Below are 23,662 nucleotides of genomic sequence, written 5' to 3' on the forward strand. Positions count from 1 at the left end.
GAATTAAAATTTCATAAACTTTCAAATTTCTCAGACATTATTTCAGATGTGAAAAAAATGCCACACATATGAGCTACCTGTCGCTGAGGTGAAGTCCGAACACCCAGTCTGCACACACAGCACAGCGACTATTGCCGCATGATGAACAGCTTCCTTTTCCTGCCGTTCTGCAGCTGTTGCCGGGCTTGCAGCCCATCGGGGCTGTAAATCAGAGCCTTTGTACTCCAGAACGAGCCTATCAACCACAGGTGTGGGCTCTGCCTGGGGATCCGACAGCTCCATGCTGGAAACGTTGGAAACGGGAGAGCAACAGCCGGCCTTTGCCAAAAACACAGAGCGGGAGAAGTGTTTCCCGGTCTGTGATCTTCAAGGTTTGGTGGAGTTTGGGAGATGAAAACTCCTTCTGACACACTGATTCTGAATGGAACCGATTATTTTATACCTGGAGAGGGGTGGAGTATATTCATTATTAGTCATTTAATAATTTCCCATCACTTTACCTAAAGAACACAGAGAGACTGGTCCACAGTGTCGTGAAAATGTGTTACCATATGAACTAGTTCACATTTAGTTATGTAACAACCACAAACCTTTCTATTTTATTGAGATTTTATGTGATACACAAACACAAAATAGTGCACAATATCTTTATTTATTTTTTATTTGATTTAGGTCTGGACTTTGAATAGGCCATGTCAACACATAAATATGCTTTCATCAAACCATTCCATTGTATCTCCTTCTGTATGTTTTGGATCGTTGTCCTGCTAGTAGGTCAACTTCAGCAGGTTTTCCTCCCGGATGGACCAGTATTTAGCTCCATCCATCTTTTCATCAGTTTTGTCCCTGCTGTAACTGTCTCTGCTGAAGGAAAGCATCCCCATAGTATGATGGTGCCACCACTATATTTCATTGTTCGGGTACTCTGTTCACAATAATGTGCAATGTTAGTTGTCCTCTACACATAGTGCTGTGCATGCAGGGCAAATCCAATGTTCTTCTCATCTGAACAGGCCAAAGCACATGGTTTCATCGCTTGTGGAGCAGCTCTGCAGGCAGCGTTTGCAGGCAAGAAATGATTTTCATAAGTGTTCTGAGTCTGCTCCAAACATTTTGTTTTTACATCAACCTTTGGTTTAAGTTTCAGAACATTTTTATGTTCTGACTGTTTTATCAGAGGTTTGATATGCACATAAATGTTAGAGTATACATGTGCATTACTTTTCCCCTACTACCCATTACACTATTGCAAACCTGGGTGCATACACTGAAGATTTCGTTCAACCCCTTGACGAAATTCGTAAAGGTCAATCAGATATTGTAGAAAAGAAAAAAATGGTCTTTGACAGTTTCTTTAATTTTGTCCATATGTCTCTGTTCCATTTAATGCAGCCAGTAATATAAACAGCCCGGATTATGAACAGCTTGATTTTTTTATCTGCTTCTAGAGCAGCTGTGCCTCTATTTAAACTCCGCGGAGGTGAAACTTCACTCTGCACGCCGAGTAACGAGGATGGGTGGGTGTTACCAGAACTGTGTGCAGTCAAGCCGCCTTTTTGGACACCGGCGAGGGGGAAAATTCACTGATGAAATGTGGCACAGGCCCCGGAATGCAATTTTCAAGCTTCCACATCTGGGAGACTGATGAAACCAAGTTCCTAATTTTACAACCATGATGTCAATGAGAAGACGTGACAAAGCTCCATCAGGGCAGGTGGACATGTTTACTCGGGTCTTAGGACTGTCATCTGCTGATCAACATGTTGAGGAAATGGCCGCTGCTACATAATTACACTGGTATCCTACCTCCTTCAATGAGATACAGGAATAATTATGAACATTTCCACAGAGGAAGTTGAAAGAACTGGATCAGGAATGTTTAAATGAAAATCAAACTAACAGGAGACACTACGTGAAAGGTTAAAACCAACTGAAGGAACATTGGGACTGATGCAACAGCAATCTTTGTTGGGACCAGTATCCAGAATATTAATGATCCATAAATTAGTATTTGTTGAGAAAAAGACAGATGTACATTTGACAGTCAATGCATCTTAAAGTAATTTCCACAATGTGGGATTCTTGTTTACATTTTGTAAGTTCCCCTCATCGATTTTCTATGGCTTTCAGAATTCAGCTGAATTTAAAAGAATTGTGACGTTGGGATTAAGGCGTCAAGGCCCCCACCCTTGCATCTTCCCCAGCTAATGAGACACCTGATCTTGACTTTTCTCCTCCAAGGTGGTGGGCTTGTTGCCTTTTCAGGTCAAGCCCTAAGAGCCAAGGCTTAACCATCAAGCTCTCACCAGTGATCTTCGTCTTCCAGAACCAGGCTGGGTGGGTACCCTGTTCTCCCTGTTCCAGACAAAGTACGCCATTCACCTTGATCTCCATACTTCAACATCTTTAAAATGCTCCTAATCTGAATGTCAACTCCTCTAAATCTAAAGCCATTGTTCTGAATCTGAATAGGTTGGCCTGCTCCCTCCAGGTCAGCGTTCAGTCTCTACCTCTGGCAGAGGGGTTCAGGTATATTGGCGTCTTTCCCATGAGTGATGGTAGCATGGAGCAGGAGATGGACAAATGGGCTGGGGAATCCGTTTATCCATGGGTGGCCAGATTTCACATCAGAGACAGAGCCAGGAGCTCTGTCACCTGGGAGGAGCTTAGAGTACTGTTACTTTGCATCAAAAGGTGTCAGTAGAGGCAGTTTGGGAACAAATAAGGATGTCTTCTACTCATCTCTCTTCTGGTTTTCTGGGCCAGATCCAGAATATGCTGGAGGAGCTGTATTTCCTTCTGTCCTGTGAATGCTTTTGGATTTCCCAGAATCACCTAGGAATTATAACTGGTAGGAGCATTCCTAGTCTGCCTCTTACCTACTGACATGAGGTTACATTGTTGGGATAGGCACCATCGAGTGGGCGTCACCTACCCTTAACCCTCACCCTGCTGTTGGGAAGGGCTCAGCTTCCATACAGACCTGAAGAAGACAAAATAGTATTGAAACTGAGTAATCCATGCTTCACGACGTAGCTTTACAATGCATCATGCATAGGTCAACACAATATCACTTCAGAAACATTTTCTGAAATCCAATAACGTTATCTGAGAATGCAGAATCAACAGAGACTGCTGACAGAGCGGTAAGCCTAAAGAAGAAAAAAATGAAATGATAGACATGCCAAGATTTTCATGTGTAATTACTTTGATCTAAACAGATTTAGTATTTAAGAAAAAAAATTTGAACATCATTTCTCAAGTAGATGTCAACAACTAATCTGTTATTGTGCCTCTAACTGGTATTACTATGTAGATCTAAAATCGTTATTGCTGACAAAAGTAATTACTGTGTCCTGTTCAGAAAAAAAAAAAAACAGTAAAGGGAAAAAAAAACAATCTTAGAAATCATTATTCCTGATTGTAACATTACGAACCTCAACAAATAAAAACAAGATGCCTGACAGCAACATAATAATACAACACAGAGCTTAAACAAACAAACAGGTGTGATATCATAACCCCCCCCCCCCCCCCCCAGAGACAAACAGCAGCAGGACTACAAGCCCGGGCATTCGGTGTATCAAACAATGAGCTCAGACAAACAAAAGTGTCACATGCTGAATCATTTACTGCAAACTTGCTGTTGTAAACACAAATAAAAGGTTTCAGTGGACCATGCACATATGCCCATCATTAACTCCCATTAACTCAACAGTCAGCTATCCAAACAACACCAGTGAGCATGATGTCACCAAAAAGTGTTTTTACAGTCAGAATAAAACACTTGCTCTTTGTCATAACCTATGAAACGCCTTCGGCTCTGCTAAATTAATGACAGCTACAATGAAATGTAAGAGCAAACCCTGGTGAAAAATGTGCAGATGGTAAATTATAAGATCTGAAACCTATCCAATGCATAAACAGCTTGACCTGTAAACATGAAAAAATGGGCTCGATGGGTCTGTAATGGCACTGTAAAGTGGTTTAAATGCTATAACTGATGAGTGTTTTTACTGAAGTGGAGTTAAAGTAAATATGATTTACGTTTTACAGTGCTATTAAACATGTATACAGGGAAAATACCATTGAGTGCTTTATATAGACTTATTAATTGTCTCAAATTGTTTTCAATCATTATTAAAGCAATAAAGCAAGTTCTAATGTGGTACAGAAAAACCTCACACTAACTGTCAAGCACATAGGTGGAAGGCTATTGATATGGGCTTGCTTTTCTGCTGCAGGGCCTGGGCACCTTGCACTCATTCAGTTTATTATTATCAACCAAAGAAATCTAAATTATATTGTGAGTCCATTGATCTGACAGCTGAAACTTGGCCCATCGGAAAGAAGAATGGGTCTCATTTTAAGACCTGCTATGCATAACTTCAATTTAACAGTGCTTTAGCATGACTACAGGTCCTTCTCAAAATATTAGCATATTGTGATAAAGTTCATTATTTTCCATCATGTAATGATGAAAATTTAACATTCATATATTTTAGATTCATTGCACACTAACTGAAATATTTCAGGTCTTTTATTGTCTTAATACGGATGATTTTGGCATACAGCTCATAAAAACCCAAAATTCCTATCTCACAAAATTAGCATATTTCATCCGACCAATAAAATAAAAGTGTTTTTAATACAAAAAACGTCAACCTTCAAATAATCATGTACAGTTATGCACTCAATACTTGGTCGGGAATCCTTTTGCAGAAATGACTGCTTCAATGCGGCGTGGCATGGAGGCAATCAGCCTGTGGCACTGCTGAGGTCTTATGGAGGCCCAGGATGCTTCGATAGCGGCCTTTAGCTCATCCAGAGTGTTGGGTCTTGAGTCTCTCAACGTTCTCTTCACAATATCCCACAGATTCTCTATGGGGTTCAGGTCAGGAGAGTTGGCAGGCCAATTGAGCACAGTGATACCATGGTCAGTAAACCATTTACCAGTGGTTTTGGCACTGTGAGCAGGTGCCAGGTCGTGCTGAAAAATGAAATCTTCATCTCCATAAAGCTTTTCAGCAGATGGAAGCATGAAGTGCTCCAAAATCTCCTGATAGCTAGCTGCATTGACCCTGCCCTTGATAAAACACAGTGGACCAACACCAGCAGCTGACACGGCACCCCAGACCATCACTGACTGTGGGTACTTGACACTGGACTTCTGGCATTTTGGCATTTCCTTCTCCCCAGTCTTCCTCCAGACTCTGGCACCTTGATTTCTGAATGACATGCAGAATTTGCTTTCATCTGAAAAAAGTACTTTGGACCACTGAGCAACAGTCCAGTGCTGCTTCTCTGTAGCCCAGGACTGGGGAATGCGGCACTTGTAGCCCATTTCCTGCACACGCCTGTGCACGGTGGCTCTGGATGTTTCTACTCCAGACTCAGTCCACTGCTTCCGCAGGTCCCCCAAGGTCTGGAATCGGCCCTTCTCCACAATCTTCCTCAGGGTCCGGTCACCTCTTCTCGTTGTGCAGCGTTTTCTGCCACACTTTTTCCTTCCCACAGACTTCCCACTGAGGTGCCTTGATACAGCACTCTGGGAACAGCCTATTCGTTCAGAAATGTCTTTCTGTGTCTTACCCTCTTGCTTGAGGGTGTCAATAGTGGCCTTCTGGACAGCAGTCAGGTCGGCAGTCTTACCCATGATTGGGGTTTTGAGTGATGAACCAGGCTGGGAGTTTTAAAGGCCTCAGGAATCTTTTGCAGGTGTTTAGAGTTAACTCGTTGATTCAGATGATTAGGTTCATAGCTCGTTTAGAGACACTTTTAATGATATGCTAATTTTGTCAGATAGGAATTTTGGGTTTTCATGAGCTGTATGCCAAAATCATCCATATTAAGACAATAAAAGACCTGAAATATTTCAGTTAGTGTGCAATGAATCTAAAATATATGAATGTTGAATTTTCATCATGACATTATGGAAAATAATAAACTTTATCACAATATGCTAATATTTTGAGAAGGACCTGTATATTTAGTAGCACCTCTTAAAGAACATTTAGACACCTTTAAAATGGAAGATGTACCAGATCACCCATCTGTAAAGGTGGAAGAACCACCACCCCAATCGACAAGGGGGTGCATGGCACAAGTGATTTAATAGTTGTTTGTTAAGTGGCGCCTGACATCAAATCCATGAAGAAATGAAGAATGAGGAAGTTGAAGACCCTCTGTTTGTTTTTAATAAGCAGAATAAATATGTTTCAGTTTTCCAGTGATCTACATCAGCAGTTGAGAACAAGTGGTGGAAACAGTTAAATCAATGCCACCATATAAAACCTGGTGTTTAAAATGTGGAAAACCAGGTAGGTGGTTAGTGTTCATTTATGTAGTATTTTCACACTGGGAAAAGTTGTTCTATTAGCTCCATATTACCTTTCATTCTGAATTCCATTAGGAATAAATTAATGACAACAAACACTCCTCATTGGGTTTTGATTTTGTACTATTTACGAGAGTTACGTTTCAGTTTTAAAGTTAAACAACTTTTTTTGACATACACATAGAATAAAAGACATAAAAGGAGCTCCCCAAGGCTCATCTTTAGTTCTCAGTTTTTATCATTGACAATGAAATGAACATTTCTACCTCGAAATAGTATTTTCATAGAAATGATTCCAGACTTTACTAACTTGGCTCTCCTCTGATGCAGGTAAACAGAGCTTTAAACTGCTTTTCAGCTTCTGCAGGCTTAAATGCATGACTTAGTTTGTTCTAAGTGTGAAGAAAACTAAATTTATGTTTTCCAGATCCAAATCTCAAATAATGTGAGAAGCTCTACTCTAAGAAAAGTGTATGCATTATGCTTTCTGTAGACTTTACTGCATAACTTCTTCTCTTATTTGGGTGCATTCTTAACAACTTCAAACACTTTCAATGATTTGTGATCCTCAAGTTGGCTTTTGTTTAGAGTTCCTATAATTTTTTCTGATCTTGGTAGAACGGTATTGTAACTCTTTCGCAATACACCGAAGCTTATTGTTTTTGTCTCCTAGGGATAGTTTGAAGTTCTTTAAAAGACTTTCTGTTTAAAAATAAGTGAAGAGAAAGAGGGCTTGTGGGTTTTATCCTCTGTTGTAACAGCTACAGAGTGATTTTTCTTGTAGCCTTCAGGTTTTAATAAGAAAACATGCTCGCAGTGACTGCATGATCACCGCATCCACAGTCATCCCACCACAGGCGTGTTTTATGGGATTTATAATGATGTGCATGAATGTTGTTCATTAGTAGGCAGCAGAGTTGAAGGTGGAGAAGAATGTCAGATGGAAGTTTAATAATACTGATGGTGGAAACTACAGGCTCGCAGCTGCAGCATAAAGACACTGATTAACCCTGTTTCACCTGCTTTCTGCAAACTAAACACTGCTGGTCCTGTTTTAATGAGTCTGACCCAGGGCTACCCCCAAAACACGCGGACTGGAACTCAAATCAAAACTTCCCCAGTTGAGATCTGAAGCTAATCCTTAGTGAGACAGTAGGGCCAAATCACTTATTATAGATTTTATTTGTTTTTGGAATAACAGCTCAAATTCAGTCTTAGGATCTTAGAGGTGTCATCAGAGAAAAGGAACTTATAGTTGTTGAGCTGTGAGGTGATTATGGTTTGTTCTAAGAGTTTGTGGCCAAGTCAAATGTGACCAGATTTCACCAATGCTGAGCCAGCAACAAGATAGACATTTAGACACATCAGTTTAGTTGAAACAAAAAAAGGAGTGATATCATTCATGGTGGAATTCCTTTGTCTTTGCTGATGTGTGTATAAGAAGCTGGGATTTGAGCAGAACCCTTGGGGCCATCTACTCAGAATGAAAAGTAGAGCTGGGAGTCATTGCGATGGCATTGCTATAAAAAGTCAAAGGAGTAGAGACTCATTTTAAAGGAGGTGTTGGAGTTTGGAAAGAAGAGTCATCCCAGCACAAATTCTTGGGAAGCACCTGTGAAGAAACTATAGTGCAAGGATAAGGGTCCATGCTTTGACATCCTCATAGCACCTTGCCTTGTCTGGTGATTGTATTGTATAAAAGTTGCATACACAGTGAACATACTGTGGACCTTTGTTTAATTGCGGTTAATCTCTGATTCATACTTTAGCGGTGCAGGCCTTATTTCAGTTTGGTGGTTTGCTCTTTGCCTCACAACCAGCATGTTCGTTCATTTAAACCTTTGCTGGGGTCTCTCTCTTTGGAGCATGCAAGATGTCCATATATGTCTGCATGAATTTTATTCTAGTTTCTCCCAAAATACAACAACATGCAACCTGAACTGCTGAGGTTTACGTAGCACATCTCTGTGTAGGTCCAGGCTGCTGAACAGTCACTGACAGTAAAGCTCTTTCAAAACATGGAGAGAACAGCCCTTGGAGTAAGATGTAACACAGGAGCTATGAATTAAAGAACTGAAGCAGATGTTCTGATACTGATTAAAGAGAAACATTTGTAAATATTTCATGGGAAGTCTTTAACATGCCATAACTGTTTATATACAGTAATTTATATGTTTCAGAAGGAAAGCTACATGGCAGTATCATCTGAGGATTGAAAAAAACAATCAAAAAACAACAGCTGAGCTATCAAGGGTATCCTATCAGATGATTGCCTTAAACACGTGTTGCTGGTCAAACTGGATGAAACATAAAACACACTTATTGCTCAGTTGATTCTATTCAAGAAAAACATTAATACACATAAAAAACATGCACAGTTTAGCCAAATGAAAGAATTTTTGTTTATTTAAACGTTAAATAGGCATGTATTCTGCTTTGCATAATTTACTGTATATCAACGCAATTCTCCAGCTATATATTTTTGGTTTTGCTTCCACCTAGTGGATAATACCAGTTACTGCAGCCGCACAGGGTGTGCATGCAATTTGAAATCTGAACACATGTGAACACCGTGTTTTAATGAATCTCACATTCACTGCAACACCAACACACACGTTATAGTCACACACTTCCATTAGTCTTCTACAGTAAATATTTGATTATGCAACTAAACCTCATGATTTATCTTATTTGTTAACTAAAGACTTGTTTTTCACAAGGTAGTCAGTAGTGTAAATTTGTCCTCAGCATCCTCCATCTAGATGAGGTGAACCGAACAGCACGAGAGTAGCTTTGCCAGAAGCAGCCTGTTGTTCCCAACTCAGATCAGATCCACAGATGAAAATGATTTGAAGAGTTAACTGAGGACTCTGTGTGGCTTGTCTTGTACTGCAGGCAGTCATATTACAAGAATTTCAATTCTAATTTCAGGACCATGGGAAAAAGGAATAAAATAGACACAAAAAGCAGAAAAACATTCCCATTTTATTTTTCTTTTAAACGAGTTGAAATGTTTAGATTTTTTTGTAAACACACCAAAGAAGCCATTTGTGCTGCAGGGACTCTTTCAGTTCTTTTCAGGGGTGGTTCTGTCTGCAGAGTCCCTGTGGATCTGTGACGACTTAAATAATCACCAGTCTTCAGCTTTTCAGCTCAAACTAAGATTTTCAAGCAAAATCACTTATTACAGAAACATTTCTACAATTTAAATGTGAGCCATGACTCTTCGTGGGATTTCAGTTCTTTTGAAGGGTGACTCTTCATCTGTTTGGGGAATTTAAGGAAGTCCCTTCAGAACAGAATCCCATCACATGCACACTGCACCATGTCTGTCTCCTTTTTACAAGCGTGAACGTCTAAAAAGCCAATACTGTAAAAGGGAACATCTGAGCTTTAAACAGGAGATCAATCTGTAACTATGAACAGGGGGAAAAAACACTGCAGAAAGGAGATATAAGGAGTAGTCAGATCAGTAATGGGGACAGTTTAGTTCAAATCACCCTTTGTTTGACTGGTCATAACCTTGGCTCTCTGCAACATAAAAAAAACCACTTTCAGACAACCGAATGAAAAACTGTACAATGTTCCTTCAAGCTGCTTTGTGCAAGTTGCTCCTGGATGGGCATCCAATTTCATAAACTGCAATCAGTTTTCTTAGGTTGGGAATTAAATAACTGGATTCTTCTGAGAACTCCAAAACAATATTTGCCTTTGTTCTTGAAAAATAACATGTGATTGAAGTAGCTTCACTTGGGTATAAAAAGCACAGTAGGTGTTTCAAGTGTCTACAGTCACCACAGGGTCACTGCAGGTCCTCTTTTTTTTCCCACTGTTTGCATCATCATGACACCCGACCATCCGGTGTTTATCGTCCGTTTGGAGTGGGAAGATCTGTCCGGGCCCCAACACCTGTCTGACAGTCATGTTCACTCTGGAGCTTTGAATGTACCTGGAACACACGTCCCAATCCTCCTCAGACACCGGCTCCAACACACTGCCCATCTGCAGGGCCAAGACACAGCTGACCTCTTCTAAACATGTTGCAAGCTGCGGCGGTGCCGGGAGAATCCGCGGGACGGCATGATACAGCAGCCGGCTCGGTCCTGACATCAACATCACGTCTCCGCTGTGCATGAACATAGCAGTGGGGGGGTCTTGTCTTTGGGGGCCGCCCAGCAGGAAGATAGCCGACTGTCCGAAACTGCCAGAACAAAACCACATTACTGAGGACATTTCTAGAATCCTGCAGCCTGAACCAGTTAACTGTTCTTCCTCTCACCTGAGCGACAGCAGAGGACGAGAGTGATCCAGCTCTGACTCATCCACATGGATTCCCAGAGAGGAATCTGATCGGTAGTAGTTGAGGATGGCGGCCTCTGAGCTGAACCCCGGGAAGCCACAGGCAGCTGTTATCCGGACCGAAAGCATGTGCAGATCAGCAGGGAACGGAGTGTAACTGTTGGCAGAGTAAGTCTTGAAACAGAAAAAAAGTAAAAAAAAAAAAAAAAAAAAAGTAAATATTTTAAGGGAATTTTCTTTTAATGTATTATTCCTGAGATTTCCTGGTGGATCTTCTAAGGAAAACTGGAAGTAGAGGCGAATGGGACAACCTTAGATATAGAAATACATACAAATAAGAGTAGAATTTGAAAGGTTAAACAAATCAGAAAAAATTTTGATCTTTTTATATAAATTTAATTATTTTTTAAATCTATTTGAACATTTTTATTCAGTTATTTGTATGTATTTATGCATTAATGATTTTTTTTTATAGAGGTTTTTGAAAGTTGTATTTGCTTATAAATGCACTGGGATGTAATTAGGTATTAATCTCAGACCTGATGAAACACTGAAACGTTTTTCATTTTTTTACAATTTTAATGATCAAAATGTTTACCTTCATCATGTGCATGCACCTTGCAAGCTCACCTTAGTGTCCCAGTTGTAATGGTATCCTAGAGTTACCCAGCGCAGCCTCTCCAGTAAAGTTTTGGGTTGTCTCTTGACAGAGATGGGAGATCTGTGGGGTGTATTTATATACTCAGGTCACTGCATGGAGGCTTCTATAGTGTGATTGCTTTAGCATATTCTGCTACACTGACATCAAACTCTCAAACACATGGAAATCGTGTCAAATCCATGCAAAAACGGATTCTGAACGCAAAGACTCTTCAAACCTTGGACTTCTCTTTTACTACAACGCCATCTGCTGGTTACCACTCAAACTACACTTTTTAACATTGATGCACGAAATTCCGGCAGCTGTTCTCTCAGCACCTAACAATACCTCATATTTGGTGAAATAATGACCTTACTTTCTGAGTTGGTTCCCACCTGATGGCTTGCACACTCCTGGCCCAGATGTCCTGCGTGTCAGAGGGTGACATGTGCATGTCCAGGTTGCACACGTTTGGTTTCTGAGAGTATGTCTTCAAACACTGTCTGACCCAGAAGGACTGGGAGCCCCGCAGAAAAGGATTGGAGATGAAAATAAAGCCTACAAAGACGGGGGGCATCATTAATGTTAGTGGACCTTGTGCATTGGTTTGATGTAGACCTTCGGTTCTTCTTTAAGGGCAAGAATCCCGAAGAAACTCCTCCTTCAGGGCAACATGTACCTGGGTACCCCTGCAGGCCGAAAACTCTCCAGTCTCTGATGGGCTGCAAACCAACGCAGGCAGCCTCCTGATCACTCACAGCAGCTTGATCCAGTTTGAATGGAACAATCTATCAGTTTTCACACACAAATATCAACCAATCAATATTAACATCACATTTCCAACTCTATCTCCTGGTTTAAGGTATTCAATCTGAGCAGGATCAGTTTGGAACAGTTGTGTAACCTTCCCTACCCAGTTAGACCATCAGAATCAGGTTTTAATCAGTTTAGCAAAACTCCAACACCGTATTCTACTTTAACACATTTACAGTTAGCTCGTGGAAGAGACCTTTCCCCCGGATGCTGCTCCGCTGCTGAAGTCAATCACTTCCCTCAGGTCTGGAGGAGGCTCCCTTCTTTTATAAAACTTAAACATTTTCCTGAAAACGTCCTCTCCGCTTTCTGTCACCATGGAGGCTGCCATCTTGGCCATGACGTAAATCACGCATGATCACGTGCCCGCTCACGTCAGAGGTCAGAGTAGCAGGCAAAGGAGACAAGATGGCAGCCTCGTCTAAGAAAGTCCTGGAGGTGTTTGTGTCTAAAATCCCCTGGACTGTCGCCAGCAGTGAGTCCTTTTCCGTTTAAAATTGTTACCGAGCTGTAGCGTTACTATGGAAACTGTAGCTGAGGAAAAAGTTCGTTTTATCTGTTTTTAAAGATCTGGGTGTAACACGTGAGGACAGAAGGGTCAGCTCGGCCTCTGATTGGCTGGTTTTAATGTGCGAGACTTTTAACAGCAACATGAATTCATTGAAGTCAGCGTACTTTCTGCCACTGAACAGTTAGTTAATGGTTCTGTTCGATCCAGAGGACAACCGAGAACGCAGACGAAAGATGCTGAAGAGGGTTGATGTTACATTTGGAAAGGAGAACTCGGGTATCAATGCCTAACACCACGGCCACCCAAGAGAAAAATAGTGATAGCTCAGTCTCCAACTCAAGCATGGCTCCAATAGGTAACAATTTATCCAGTAAGGAGGAGGAGTTCATGGGGGAAATTGCTGTTTGAGGATTTTGTGAGTTGAAACGCTGAAATTCTGGCAGCATTCTGGTAGAAATTACAATCTGCTCCGGTTCTGACCAGTAAAGTATCAAGACTCCCATTTCCCCAAACAACTGTGTCACAACAGTACTTTATATTAGGAAGCCATGCAGTGATTGTCTCACTTTTCTACACTCAATCAGTTTCTCTTTCATTTGCGAGGATTTGGCTGCACTACAGTAATGTAGCAGTCAAAATATTTACAGCACAGCAGTGGAAGGCTATAACTCTGACTGCAGTTATTTTGCTTACGTGGCTATTGTCCCCCCCCAAAAAAAAAAAAAACACTTTATGCTGATGCTCAGATGGAATCTGCAGTCAAATGTTTGCTCCTTTGATGGGCTCAGACACTGAGAAAAAGGATGCTGCTACAGCTGAAGGAAAACAGTTGCTTACCTAAAGCCAATCTCAGTCAGCCTTATGCTTAATTAACAACAGCCTCAGTGGTCTGGCTGCTGACTCAGCTTGCACTGTCTGTCATTGCTGCGGTATGAACACTGTTGTGTGCTTTTCCCTCATCTTTGAGTTGTTCCCTCCTGTAATTTCAGTCGTTTCATTATCCTTGTGCACAGAGTGTTTCCATTTATGGCGGGTCAGGAGAAATACTTCCTCCCTACCTGTGTTTACTCCCATAGAACACACCTATGTTTCCTTCATAGATGATCTCTGTTTGCTTTGTCCTTTTTCTTTGCTGCCAAAAAAGTGGCCACACGTCCATTTTAATATAACTTTTCCAATGTCCTCTTTTAAATTTAACTTTGACTTGTTAAGTCTGGCTTGTACAATACTATAGACAATTTAGATGTGGTTTGAGTTTTCAAGCCTTTATTTTATTTGTGAAATGCAAAATTTCATCTTAACCAGCTGACATACTACAGTAAGACTTGTTTGGTGAAATCTATAGTGTAAATAGACCTTTTCCACAGATTTATGAGTAGAATAAAAAGTTAAGCAATGGTCTAAAGTGTAAGTGAAATATTTTTTCAGAGGGGAAACATCTGTCTTGAAAACGAGACTCCATGTCACAATGAATTGTATTTGCATACATTAAAAAATAATAATGATCTAGTCTAAATCTGACCAGTTTATTTATTTTAAAAGCTAATCTAGATTTTGGCTTAAGTAGACTACATGAAAAATCCATTTTAAGATGCTACCCAGTGCAGATTTGAAAGACTGAGAACATTAACATTTAGGATGATCTGGGTAAATACATTATTTGTTATAAAAAGTCTGATAAATCTTAGGATATTAGATAATACGTTTATCCGTCCTGAATTCCTAACCGATCTGTTTATATTTCAGAGGAGATGAAGGAGTATTTTGGACAGTTTGGCCCAGTGAAGAGGTGTCTCCTTCCTTTTGTAAGTTTTTACTCTTTTACTTTTAGTTCAGTGGAGCCATTAAAAACAGCACATGTTGAACTCCGTGGATTTTGAGATGATAAAGATGGAAGAACGTTGTTCCTTTTTGTCATAACGAGTGCAGTTTATCAGTGTGGTTTTGTCTGACTCTGAACCTTGTGCCGGATCAGGACAGAGAGACCGGCTTCCACAGAGGGTTCTGCTGGGTTGGGTTCTTCACAGAGGAGGGACTGAACAACGCGTTGCAGAAGGACCCCCATATTCTGGAAGGAGCAAAGGTAAACGACTGAACCAGTTACTGCCGGTCTCAACCGTTTCGGTTTCAGTATAAACAAAAAGGTTCTGCCCACTTGATTTAACCGATGATGTTCTTTGGTTCTAGCTTCAGGTTCAGAGGAACAGACGTCCCTTTGCAGGACAGAAGTCCAATCAAGACGGATACCTTGACTGAAGATTGGCGATTCTGCTGAGCAGATGAGACCAAACGGATGTTTTTTTTTTGTTTTTTTTTAATGGACTCTTTCATTCCTGCTGCTTAATATCTAAATGAACCATTCAGACAGAAGCATGATCCATTTGTCTGAACGGATCCCAACATCAGGAAGGATTTCTGCGTTATTCAGTCTCACTGGAATTGAGCCTCAACTTTAGTGTCAGGTCTTTAAAGGGATGTCCACTAATCAGATCTGTATTTATTGTGAAAAATATTCCTCTCCATCACATGAAGTCAGTTGGTTTCAGACAATAAAAATGTGTATTGCTACCATTTTACTTGTTTTTTTTTTTTTCATTTTGAGTATTTTTTCTGGTATGGATGCAGAAAGAAACATTTTTAAATGTTCCGGAGCAGAAGAGTTGATATTAAATCTACAGCTGAACACAATGATTTCATACAATAATGATTTATTAAAGCCGCATGATTTTTGTAGCCCCCAACAAGCTCCTGGCATCAGTCAGGCTGAGTATTTTATCTGTCTTCTTGACAGAATTAGTGATATTTATTTAAATTTGTTTGTTCGCTGGCACATACCTGTTTTTTAAGCATTGTTCACAACATTTTTCAAAAAGGATGAAGTCGGACCTTTGGGAATGAGACCCCAGGAGCCTAATATTAGCCTGTTTTATCCACTGTGTTTATGATCATTGTCCTATAGAAAAAAGACACAATTCTATCTCTGTTAAAAAAAATAAATAAACAATTTCACATTTTTTAAAGTAAAAAACGTTTTTTAAGTACAACAGGAGGATCATATGTTTCATTATTTTTATTATTCTTGAATTAAAGTGGGAAAAAGATCCTTGCTATAATTATGTAAATTATATATTTTTTTCTCCCGTTTCAGTGCAAGCAGCACTGTACTTTGTTTCCAAAAATATATATACTTTAATATTAGCAGGATCATATGTTTCATTATTTGATTGTAATATTTGTGCATGGAAAAAATAGCATCAGTTCTTGTTGAAATATTTTCATGTAAGAAAATTTAGAATGGTGTTGCTTCAAGTGAATGAAACATCATTTTTTTCATTAAAATATTTGCTCCACCTTTTACTAAATATATTCTTATAGTTTTGTGTGATTTTCTGAAGTTTAAAAATTGAGACTTTACTATTTCAGGTGAATGCAGCACTTAATTTTCAATTATTTTTGGCAGTGGAACATGTAATATTTGTGACAGGTCAGCACTGTTGAAATGCCTTATATTTCATTACTATTTTAAAATTTCTTTGTGGGAAAATGGAGAACTGTCCCTATTGTTGCAGTACTTAAAAAAACGAAAATTTAGATTTTTCTTGCTTCAAGAGAATCCAGCATTTAGTTTTTCTTTTACATTAAATTGAAATATTTATTACACCTTTTTTTTTTTTTTTTTTTTAAAGGGGGAAAAAATAAATAAAAAATCAGGATTGCAGCAAGAACGTGTTTATCAAGTTATTTTTTTATATATTTTTTTGCGGTTGTGAAAAAACGCCCTCCTATTATAAACACGTCCTTCTTCAAACAATGTATTAAATTCATATATTCTCGCTTGTTACTGAAATGAAACATCCCAGTTTCTTAATTTAAAAATAATATGCTGGTGGAGAAAAATATGCCTTCTTGTATATGCAGGCTTTTTGCATGTTGACATTTGTAAATACTTTGTGCACCAGGTATTCTAGTTATTTTTTATTTTATTTTATTTTATTGTGTTTTGTTTCGTTTTTATTTTATTTTATTTTGATGACACTTTAAATTCCCAGCTTAAGTGAATGCAGCATCGATCTACCAATACGTTTTGTTGACCGTGACGCACATAAATGCGTCACTAAGGTCACCAGCGGTGTAGTTTAAATCTGTCATAATTATCAACAATGAAAGCATATAATGCTGCTATAATAAAACAAAAACCTTTGAAATATATTTTTTATGGTTCGAGTGTAACTCGGATGTCTCAGGCTGCCATGTGAACCTAACGTTAAATCTGAACTCGTTAGTTATATTTTCCTGTGGTACTACATTACCCAGAATTCCGTGGCCATGCTTCGAAAACCCGGAGAAGGGGTCACAAATCAAACCGGTAAGTGAAGTAGAGCGATGTCCTGGTTGATTTTTAAGTGAAGTTTTACTCTGACCGCAGACAGGTCAGTGTGTGTGTGTGTGTGTGTGTGTGTGTGTATGTGTGTGAGTGAGAGAGACAGGTTGCTGTTTGTTGTGAGCCCGCTCAAGACTCTCAAACCACTTACCAAACAGTGGTTGCATAACTGAGATGTTCAAGAGGCGTTATGGTTAACGTTCTGCAGCGGACGGAAGCTGATCTCAGTGTCATTTTGGTGAAGAGCTCTCTGTAAGATGTTGTTTGTGACCTGCTGCTAGCTCCGTGGGTCAACAGCTGTCAGAGGGACGGGTTGTACCCTTTAGTCCATCTGTGGCTGCGTGGGGTGAGTGCCGAAGAGTGGGTTTCATCCAACCTGTCATTTATCATTTAAACCCTGCTGATACCATGTGTACAAACAGAAACCATTTAAATCTTTGAAATGCAACACATTAGACCAATCTCCTTTATCAGGAAGTCTTTATGATTCATTCTTCAAAATGTTCAGTTTCTCTTCAATCATTTTATTCAAAAACTGAAACACGTATTTAGATGTATTATAAGCAGATAACACATTTAACATTTAAATGTTAATTTCAGTTAATTTATTAAACGATTATGGCTTACAGCTAATGAAACCCAACATATTAGTTTCTCACAAAATGTTAGTATCATGTAAGACCAAAATAAAAAGCTTTTTTATTACAGAAATGTTATATTATGGCCGATTAAATCGTGGAGAAGACTGCTGATTTTAAGGTAGTCCAGCAGAGAGTCAATGACACCTTCCACAAGGAGGGTAAGCCACAAAAGATTATTGCTGAAGAACCAGATTGTTAAGAGTACTGTTTCCTAATACATGAGAGGAAAATTGAGTGGAGGGAAAAGTGTGGTAGGAAAAGGTGCAGAGACAATGGCAGTCCACTCTAAGAGTTTGGGGGAGACTTACAGGATATGGAGGAGGAGCTGGAGTTGGAGTCAGCACTTCAGTAGCCAGCATAGACCACAATCCAGGACAAGGTTTGCAGCTTTTGGATTCCTTGAGTAACCCAGTTAGGAACCAGGGATACAGTCAGAAGGGTCTTACTTGGAGTAAGGAGAAAAAAGGACTGGATTGTTGCTCAGTTGTCCAATTATCTTTTTTTTTTCAGATGAAGGTAACATTTGCATTTAATTTGGAAATCCAGGTCCCAGAATCTGGAGGAAGAGTGGCGAGGCAGTCCCTACATGACATTTACAACATCAGTAATGTTGGGGAGCCATGTCATCAAGCTCTTTGAAGATGCTGATTTCATTTTCTAGCGGGACTTGGCAATTGTCCATAGTGCTGAAAGAAGCAATAGCTGCTTTAATGGTCATGATACCACTGTGCTGGACTGACCTGCAAATTGAACCGGGTTTAGGTCAGGCCACGCTGGATTAAAGTAGTAATTCATACAAAAGAAGCCCTGTGCATATACTGTGCAGCACATTGACATACTGTTAAGCATATTGTGCAGCCCCAGGCTATATTGCAAATTTATTAGCATTGCATTGTCAAAGTACACAATATCAGTATGGTTAAACCTGCTTGGACTGAAATAAATGTTAGCTAATTTCATGCATTCAGCCTTTCAATAAAACGTTGTTGAAATAATGAATTTAGTATTTCTCCAGTTGCTGGATCAACTACTCATTATTCAAGGTCTATGCTTGCAATGAACCCAAAGCAGAAAGACATTAACATTTTTTAATTAAAACAATGTTAACTAAACAGTGTCTCTTATAGTCTTATCAGGTGATAAGATATATTTTATTTAATTCAAGGCTTTTATATGTGAACTCATTGGAAATGAATCTCTTTCTCCTGCAGTCCTCCAATGGCGGGCCGGCTCCTCAAAGTCTCCTCTCTGGCCACAGCAGTGTTCGCCTCCTCAGGGTTCTACCTCTACAACAGGCAGCTGGAGCTCAGCGACCTGAGCGTGATCCGCTTCGGACGAGCCGCAGCCACCGTGAGTTCTTTCGTTGTCCGATGAGCTAACCCCTCCCACTTACTTCCCTTTCCTTAGAGGTATTGCTCAAACCAGCTCTCCATCCAACGGGTCCGGACTTCCCTAAACCTGAAGGGTCTTGCCTAACAGGTTTACTGAAAGTTCTGTTTAAGCTGGTGTCGGGAAATGACTCGCCTAGCCCCTGACAGCCTTCATCCAAAAGTCTCACCCTTCTTCATCTGGAGGTCCGGGTGACCGAGTAGCCTTTCGCGGTCATCCTCACCTTGCACAGTCACTTTTGTTCACGGCTGCTCATTCCCTATTTTACAACTGGCACTTGGTATATGGACTAGGATAATTTTAGTAGCTCGGCACGAGCTTCAAGGGCGCTGTTTTAACTTATTTGACTGAGGCAACCGTTAAAAACCTCCTATAATCTATTAGGACCAAACAACAAGACTTTTTACCACCAACGAAAAACCAACAGTACTGTGACTTAAATAATTGAATGTCCACAACTTAACTAGAGTTCACACCGACCTCAGATGTTCTCACATAAAACTGTGCGCCTGGTTTGGGTTTGATTACAGCTTCTGAGAGAAAGTAACTGCAGGCAGGAAATGTTATTCCTGATTTCTTTTAGTATGAAGTTTGGAGGAGCTCTGTGAACTGCAGCTTTATAAAGGACCTTCAGACAGATGGTCACACTGTAAAAACTGTTAGACATGAACGTAGAAATGGAGCAAGAAGCATACCAACTCCAGCTACCCGTGGTATTTTTAGTCTGAACTGTCAGTTTTATTTCTATTGTCTCTGTACTTTTAACATGTAATATTTTTTTTTATAAAGATGCTATCATTCACATGTTTTAATTTTCTTTGTTAGAGAACAAAGAAAAAGTAATTTTAACTTCATTGAGAGTTTCCCTTTAATTGCAGTCTCTCTCTCTCTCTCTCTCTCTCAAAGTATTATGGGTAACTTTAAAATATCCCTAATCTTATTTGGGGAAAAAATAAAATCAGTTAAGAAAATCTCAGTTTTGTTTCTCAAACAGGTTTCAAAGTGCTTTTAAAAGACTATTAAGAACAAGCAGGAAAGAACATAAATCAATAAAATAAGTAAATGTATACAAATATGCATAAATACAGGCTAAATGAAGGGGAGAAAGCAAAGTAAAACACCTGATAGAACTCAAACTAAAGTTGAAAAAGCAAGTTTAAAACGTTTTTTAGGCGTTTAGATGCTGCAGCACAGATGTCGGGAAGCAGGTTACTCCAGAATCTACGGGTTGCCACCACAAAGGCCTGATCCCTTCTGTGTTGCAGTTTTGACCTTTGACAAAGAGTTTTTGGCTGGATGATCTCAGGAAAATGCCAAGCAGTTGGGTTAAATAACTGGGTGCCAAGACATTTGAAACCCTAAAGTATAGGAACCCTATATACGTATATACCCATATATAGACCTTATACAGGTCCTTCTCAAAATATTAGCATATTCTGATAAAGTTCATTATTTTCCATAATGTCATGATGAAAATTTAACATTCATATATTTTAGATTCATTGCACACTAACTGAAATATTTCAGGTCTTTTATTGTCTTAATACGGATGATTTTGGCATACAGCTCATGAAAACCCAAAATTCCTATCTCACAAAATTAGCATATTTCATCCGACCAATAAAAGAAAAGTGTTTTTAATACAAAAAACGTCAACCTTCAAATAATCATGTACAGTTATGCACTCAATACTTGGTCGGGAATCCTTTTGCAGAAATGACTGCTTCAATGTGGCGTGGCATGGAGGCAATCAGCCTGTGGCACTGCTGAGGTCTTATGGAGGCCCAGGATGCTTCGATAGCGGCCTTTAGCTCATCCAGAGTGTTGGGTCTTGAGTCTCTCAACGTTCTCTTCACAATATCCCACAGATTCTCTATGGGGTTCAGGTCAGGAGAGTTGGCAGGCCAATTGAGCACAGTGATACCATGGTCAGTAAACCATTTACCAGTGGTTTTGGCACTGTGAGCAGGTGCCAGGTCGTGCTGAAAAATGAAATCTTCATCTCCATAAAGCTTTTCAGCAGATGGAAGCATGAAGTGCTCCAAAATCTCCTGATAGCTAGCTGCATTGACCCTGCCCTTGATAAAACACAGTGGACCAACACCAGCAGCTGACACGGCACCCCAGACCATCACTGACTGTGGGTACTTGACACTGGACTTCTGGCATTTTGGCATTTCCTTCTCCCCAGTCTTCCTCCAGACTCTGGCACCTTGATTTCCGAATGACATGCAGAATTTGCTTTCATCCGAAAAAAGTACTTTGGACCACTGAGCAACAGTCCAGTGCTGCTTCTCTGTAGCCCAGGTCAGGCGCTTCTGCCGCTGTTTCTGGTTCAAAAGTGGTTTGACCTGGGGAATGCGGCACCTGTAGCCCATTTCCTGCACACGCCTGTGCACGGTGGCTCTGGATGTTTCTACTCCAGACTCAGTCCACTGCTTCCGCAGGTCCCCCAAGGTCTGGAATCGGCCCTTCTCCACAATCTTCCTCAGGGTCCGGTCACCTCTTCTCGTTGTGCAGTGTTTTCTGCCACACTTTTTCCTTCCCACAGACTTCCCACTGAGGTGCCTTGATACAGCACTCTGGGAACAGCCTATTCGTTCAGAAATTTCTTTCTGTGTCTTACCCTCTTGCTTGAGGGTGTCAATAGTGGCCTTCTGGACAGCAGTCAGGTCGGCAGTCTTACCCATGATTGGGGTTTTGAGTGATGAACCAGGCTGGGAGTTTTAAAGGCCTCAGGAATCTTTTGCAGGTGTTTAGAGTTAACTCGTTGATTCAGATGATTAGGTTCATAGCTCGTTTAGAGACCCTTTTAATGATATGCTAATTTTGTGAGATAGGAATTTTGGGTTTTCATGAGCTGTATGCCAAAATCATCCGTATTAAGACAATAAAAGACCTGAAATATTTCAGTTAGTGTGCAATGAATCTAAAATATATGAATGTTAAATTTTCAGCATGACATTATGGAAAATAATTAACTTTATCACAATATGCTAATATTTTGAGAAGGACCTGTATACGGAGGTTATTTATCCTTAACCCGGTTAGCCTAGGTTCAGCCCCCAACTTCGGGACTTTTGGTTAATGTCTGCCTCCCTTCTCTCTTTGCCCATTTCCTGTCTGAAACCTGTGAATAAAGACCACTAGTTCCTCAAAAACCTAAAGAAGAAAGTAGAAGAATCTTTAAATCAATGCAAAAGCATACAGGCAGGCAGTGCATAAAACTGGGCTGTAGTGATTATGCCTTATGTTAGCAATAATACTGGAGCATTTTGAACTAACCAGACTAAACTAAAATAAAAACAACCAAATTGAATTGAATTGAATTGAAACTACGCAAATAATTTTTAATGCCAACAGCATAACAATAAAAGGAAATGTAGTTCCTGCCAATCCATCCAAAAGACAGCATGTACAATGAGAAGAGGATTGGACTCAAGATAGAACCCTGGGGTACACGACAACAAATAGGGGCTGAGGAAGATGAGGATTCTCCTATGGATACAGAAAAAAGACTTTATTGATACATAGGTCTTAATCCAAGACAAAACTGCAACTTTCAAACAAACATGTTGAAGTTGTGGCTGACTGTCTTGAAGGCTGTATTCAGATCTGAAAGAGCTTGAACAACAAAGCACCTTGAGTCAACCGTTAAAAGAAAGTTATTAAAAATTGTTAAAAAAGTGGTTAAAAATAAGACTGGAACTTTTTACAAAAGCATGCGAATCAAGAAAGGTCTGAAGTTGATTCTAGACGACCCTTTCCAAGATTTTGGACATAAAAGGCAGTTTGGATTTGGGCCTATAGCAGGGGTGTGCCACCTGTGTACCATCCACAATGACTCTTAATAAATCAAAACAGTTTTTTGCAAAAGTTCAAATTCTCTTTCTTTTAAAGCCTAAAAATAGAAATAGAATGGAGCTTTTTAAATTTCCTATAGAATGGATTCATCCAAAATTTGAAATGTTTCTCTTTTGAAAATGTCATGTAACATTTGCAGCTCTAAAATAGTTTTGATTAGGTGGACTGAGGGCAAAAATAGCTCTTTGAATTGTAAAGGTTGGAGACTCCTGATCTATAGTACTAAAGAACATTTTGATCAAGGCTGCACTGTGTGTTGGAAAGCAGCTGGTAGTACACAGCCAGATGACAGAGAAACCTTTAGAAACAGTAAAGTACTATCCCAACTAATCCAAACAGTTTCCTCTTCCATATATATCTTGAGGGAAATTAGAACGGCTGAAATGACGGACTGCTTCCTGTAAAACAGAAAATGTCACGGACACAGACTGCTGAAAAACAGTTGAGTAGAGACTGATCTAAACAGGTTGTGAATGTGAAGGCCTCACAGTTTAGATCGTATCAACAAAGTATCCTTATGCAGTGTTTGCACTTTTAGTTTGGATATACTGAAAATAAGAAGCAACTCCTTTCCTCTGCTGCCTGCAAGCTGAGATATGGACTACAGCATGCTCCCACAGCATGTATACAGAACCAGGCATGCATGTACAGTTACAACATGTGATATGAGTTTTAACAGCACAAAGTGTTGCATATATGACAGTGTAAGCCGTTAGTATTTAATTAACGTATGGTATTGCATGTTGTTGTCTATAAACATTTGTCATTGGGACTAAATGTTTGTACA

General features: G+C 39.8%; 3 protein-coding genes across 6 annotated transcripts in view; 2 read left to right on the forward strand and 1 right to left on the reverse strand.

The window, feature by feature from the left end:
* Window positions 1-9,303: 9,303 nt before the first annotated feature.
* Window positions 9,304-12,429, reverse strand: alkbh1 (alkB homolog 1, histone H2A dioxygenase). Its single transcript, XM_047344699.1, has 6 exons — window positions 12,286-12,429; window positions 11,956-12,064; window positions 11,672-11,834; window positions 11,267-11,357; window positions 10,617-10,810; window positions 9,304-10,538 (listed from the first exon to the last, which is right to left on the reverse strand). The coding sequence occupies exons 1-6, from the start codon at window positions 12,427-12,429 to the stop codon at window positions 10,115-10,117; spliced, it is 1,125 nt and encodes a 374-aa protein (XP_047200655.1). The 3' UTR covers window positions 9,304-10,114.
* A 14-nt stretch (window positions 12,430-12,443) lies between these two features.
* On the forward strand, window positions 12,444-15,171 carry LOC124855130 (SRA stem-loop interacting RNA binding protein). Of its 2 annotated transcripts, none has more exons than XM_047344700.1 (4): window positions 12,444-12,564; window positions 14,347-14,405; window positions 14,576-14,683; window positions 14,788-15,171. In XM_047344700.1, the coding sequence occupies exons 1-4, from the start codon at window positions 12,444-12,446 to the stop codon at window positions 14,854-14,856; spliced, it is 357 nt and encodes a 118-aa protein (XP_047200656.1). In that variant the 3' UTR covers window positions 14,857-15,171. The 2 variants fall into 2 exon arrangements, with proteins under 2 accessions (XP_047200656.1, XP_047200657.1); XM_047344701.1 differs by lacking the exon at window positions 12,444-12,564 and adding an exon at window positions 12,667-12,955.
* A 1,642-nt stretch (window positions 15,172-16,813) lies between these two features.
* The window catches only part of adck1 (aarF domain containing kinase 1), a 75,397-nt gene continuing 68,548 nt past the window's right edge, over window positions 16,814-23,662 (forward strand). Inside the window, exons 1-2 of one of the 3 annotated variants that reach the window (XM_047344697.1) lie at window positions 16,814-16,966; window positions 18,834-18,972. In XM_047344697.1, coding sequence (XP_047200653.1) covers window positions 18,841-18,972 — 132 coding nt within the window. In that variant the 5' untranslated portion in view covers window positions 16,814-16,966; window positions 18,834-18,840. The other 2 variants (XM_047344698.1, XM_047344695.1) reach the window with 2 other exon arrangements.

Source organism: Girardinichthys multiradiatus, chromosome 19 (assembly GCF_021462225.1).
Source record: "Girardinichthys multiradiatus isolate DD_20200921_A chromosome 19, DD_fGirMul_XY1, whole genome shotgun sequence".
Taxonomy (NCBI): Eukaryota; Metazoa; Chordata; class Actinopteri; order Cyprinodontiformes; family Goodeidae; genus Girardinichthys; species Girardinichthys multiradiatus.

Coding starts and splice junctions, on each gene's coding strand:
- LOC124855130 (XM_047344700.1), top strand. CDS start 12,444: ATGATCACGTGCCCGCTCACGTCAGAGGTCAGAGTAGCAGGCAAAGGA. Junction 14,406..14,575: donor AGAGGTGTCTCCTTCCTTTT/GTAAGTTTTTAC, acceptor GTGCCGGATCAG/GACAGAGAGACCGGCTTCCA. Junction 14,684..14,787: donor ATATTCTGGAAGGAGCAAAG/GTAAACGACTGA, acceptor CTTTGGTTCTAG/CTTCAGGTTCAGAGGAACAG.
- alkbh1 (XM_047344699.1), bottom strand. CDS start 12,429: ATGGCCAAGATGGCAGCCTCCATGGTGACAGAAAGCGGAGAGGACGTT. Junction 12,065..12,285: donor GAGCAGCATCCGGGGGAAAG/GTCTCTTCCACG, acceptor GAAAACTGATAG/ATTGTTCCATTCAAACTGGA. Junction 10,539..10,616: donor CGTCCTCTGCTGTCGCTCAG/GTGAGAGGAAGA, acceptor TTGTTCTGGCAG/TTTCGGACAGTCGGCTATCT.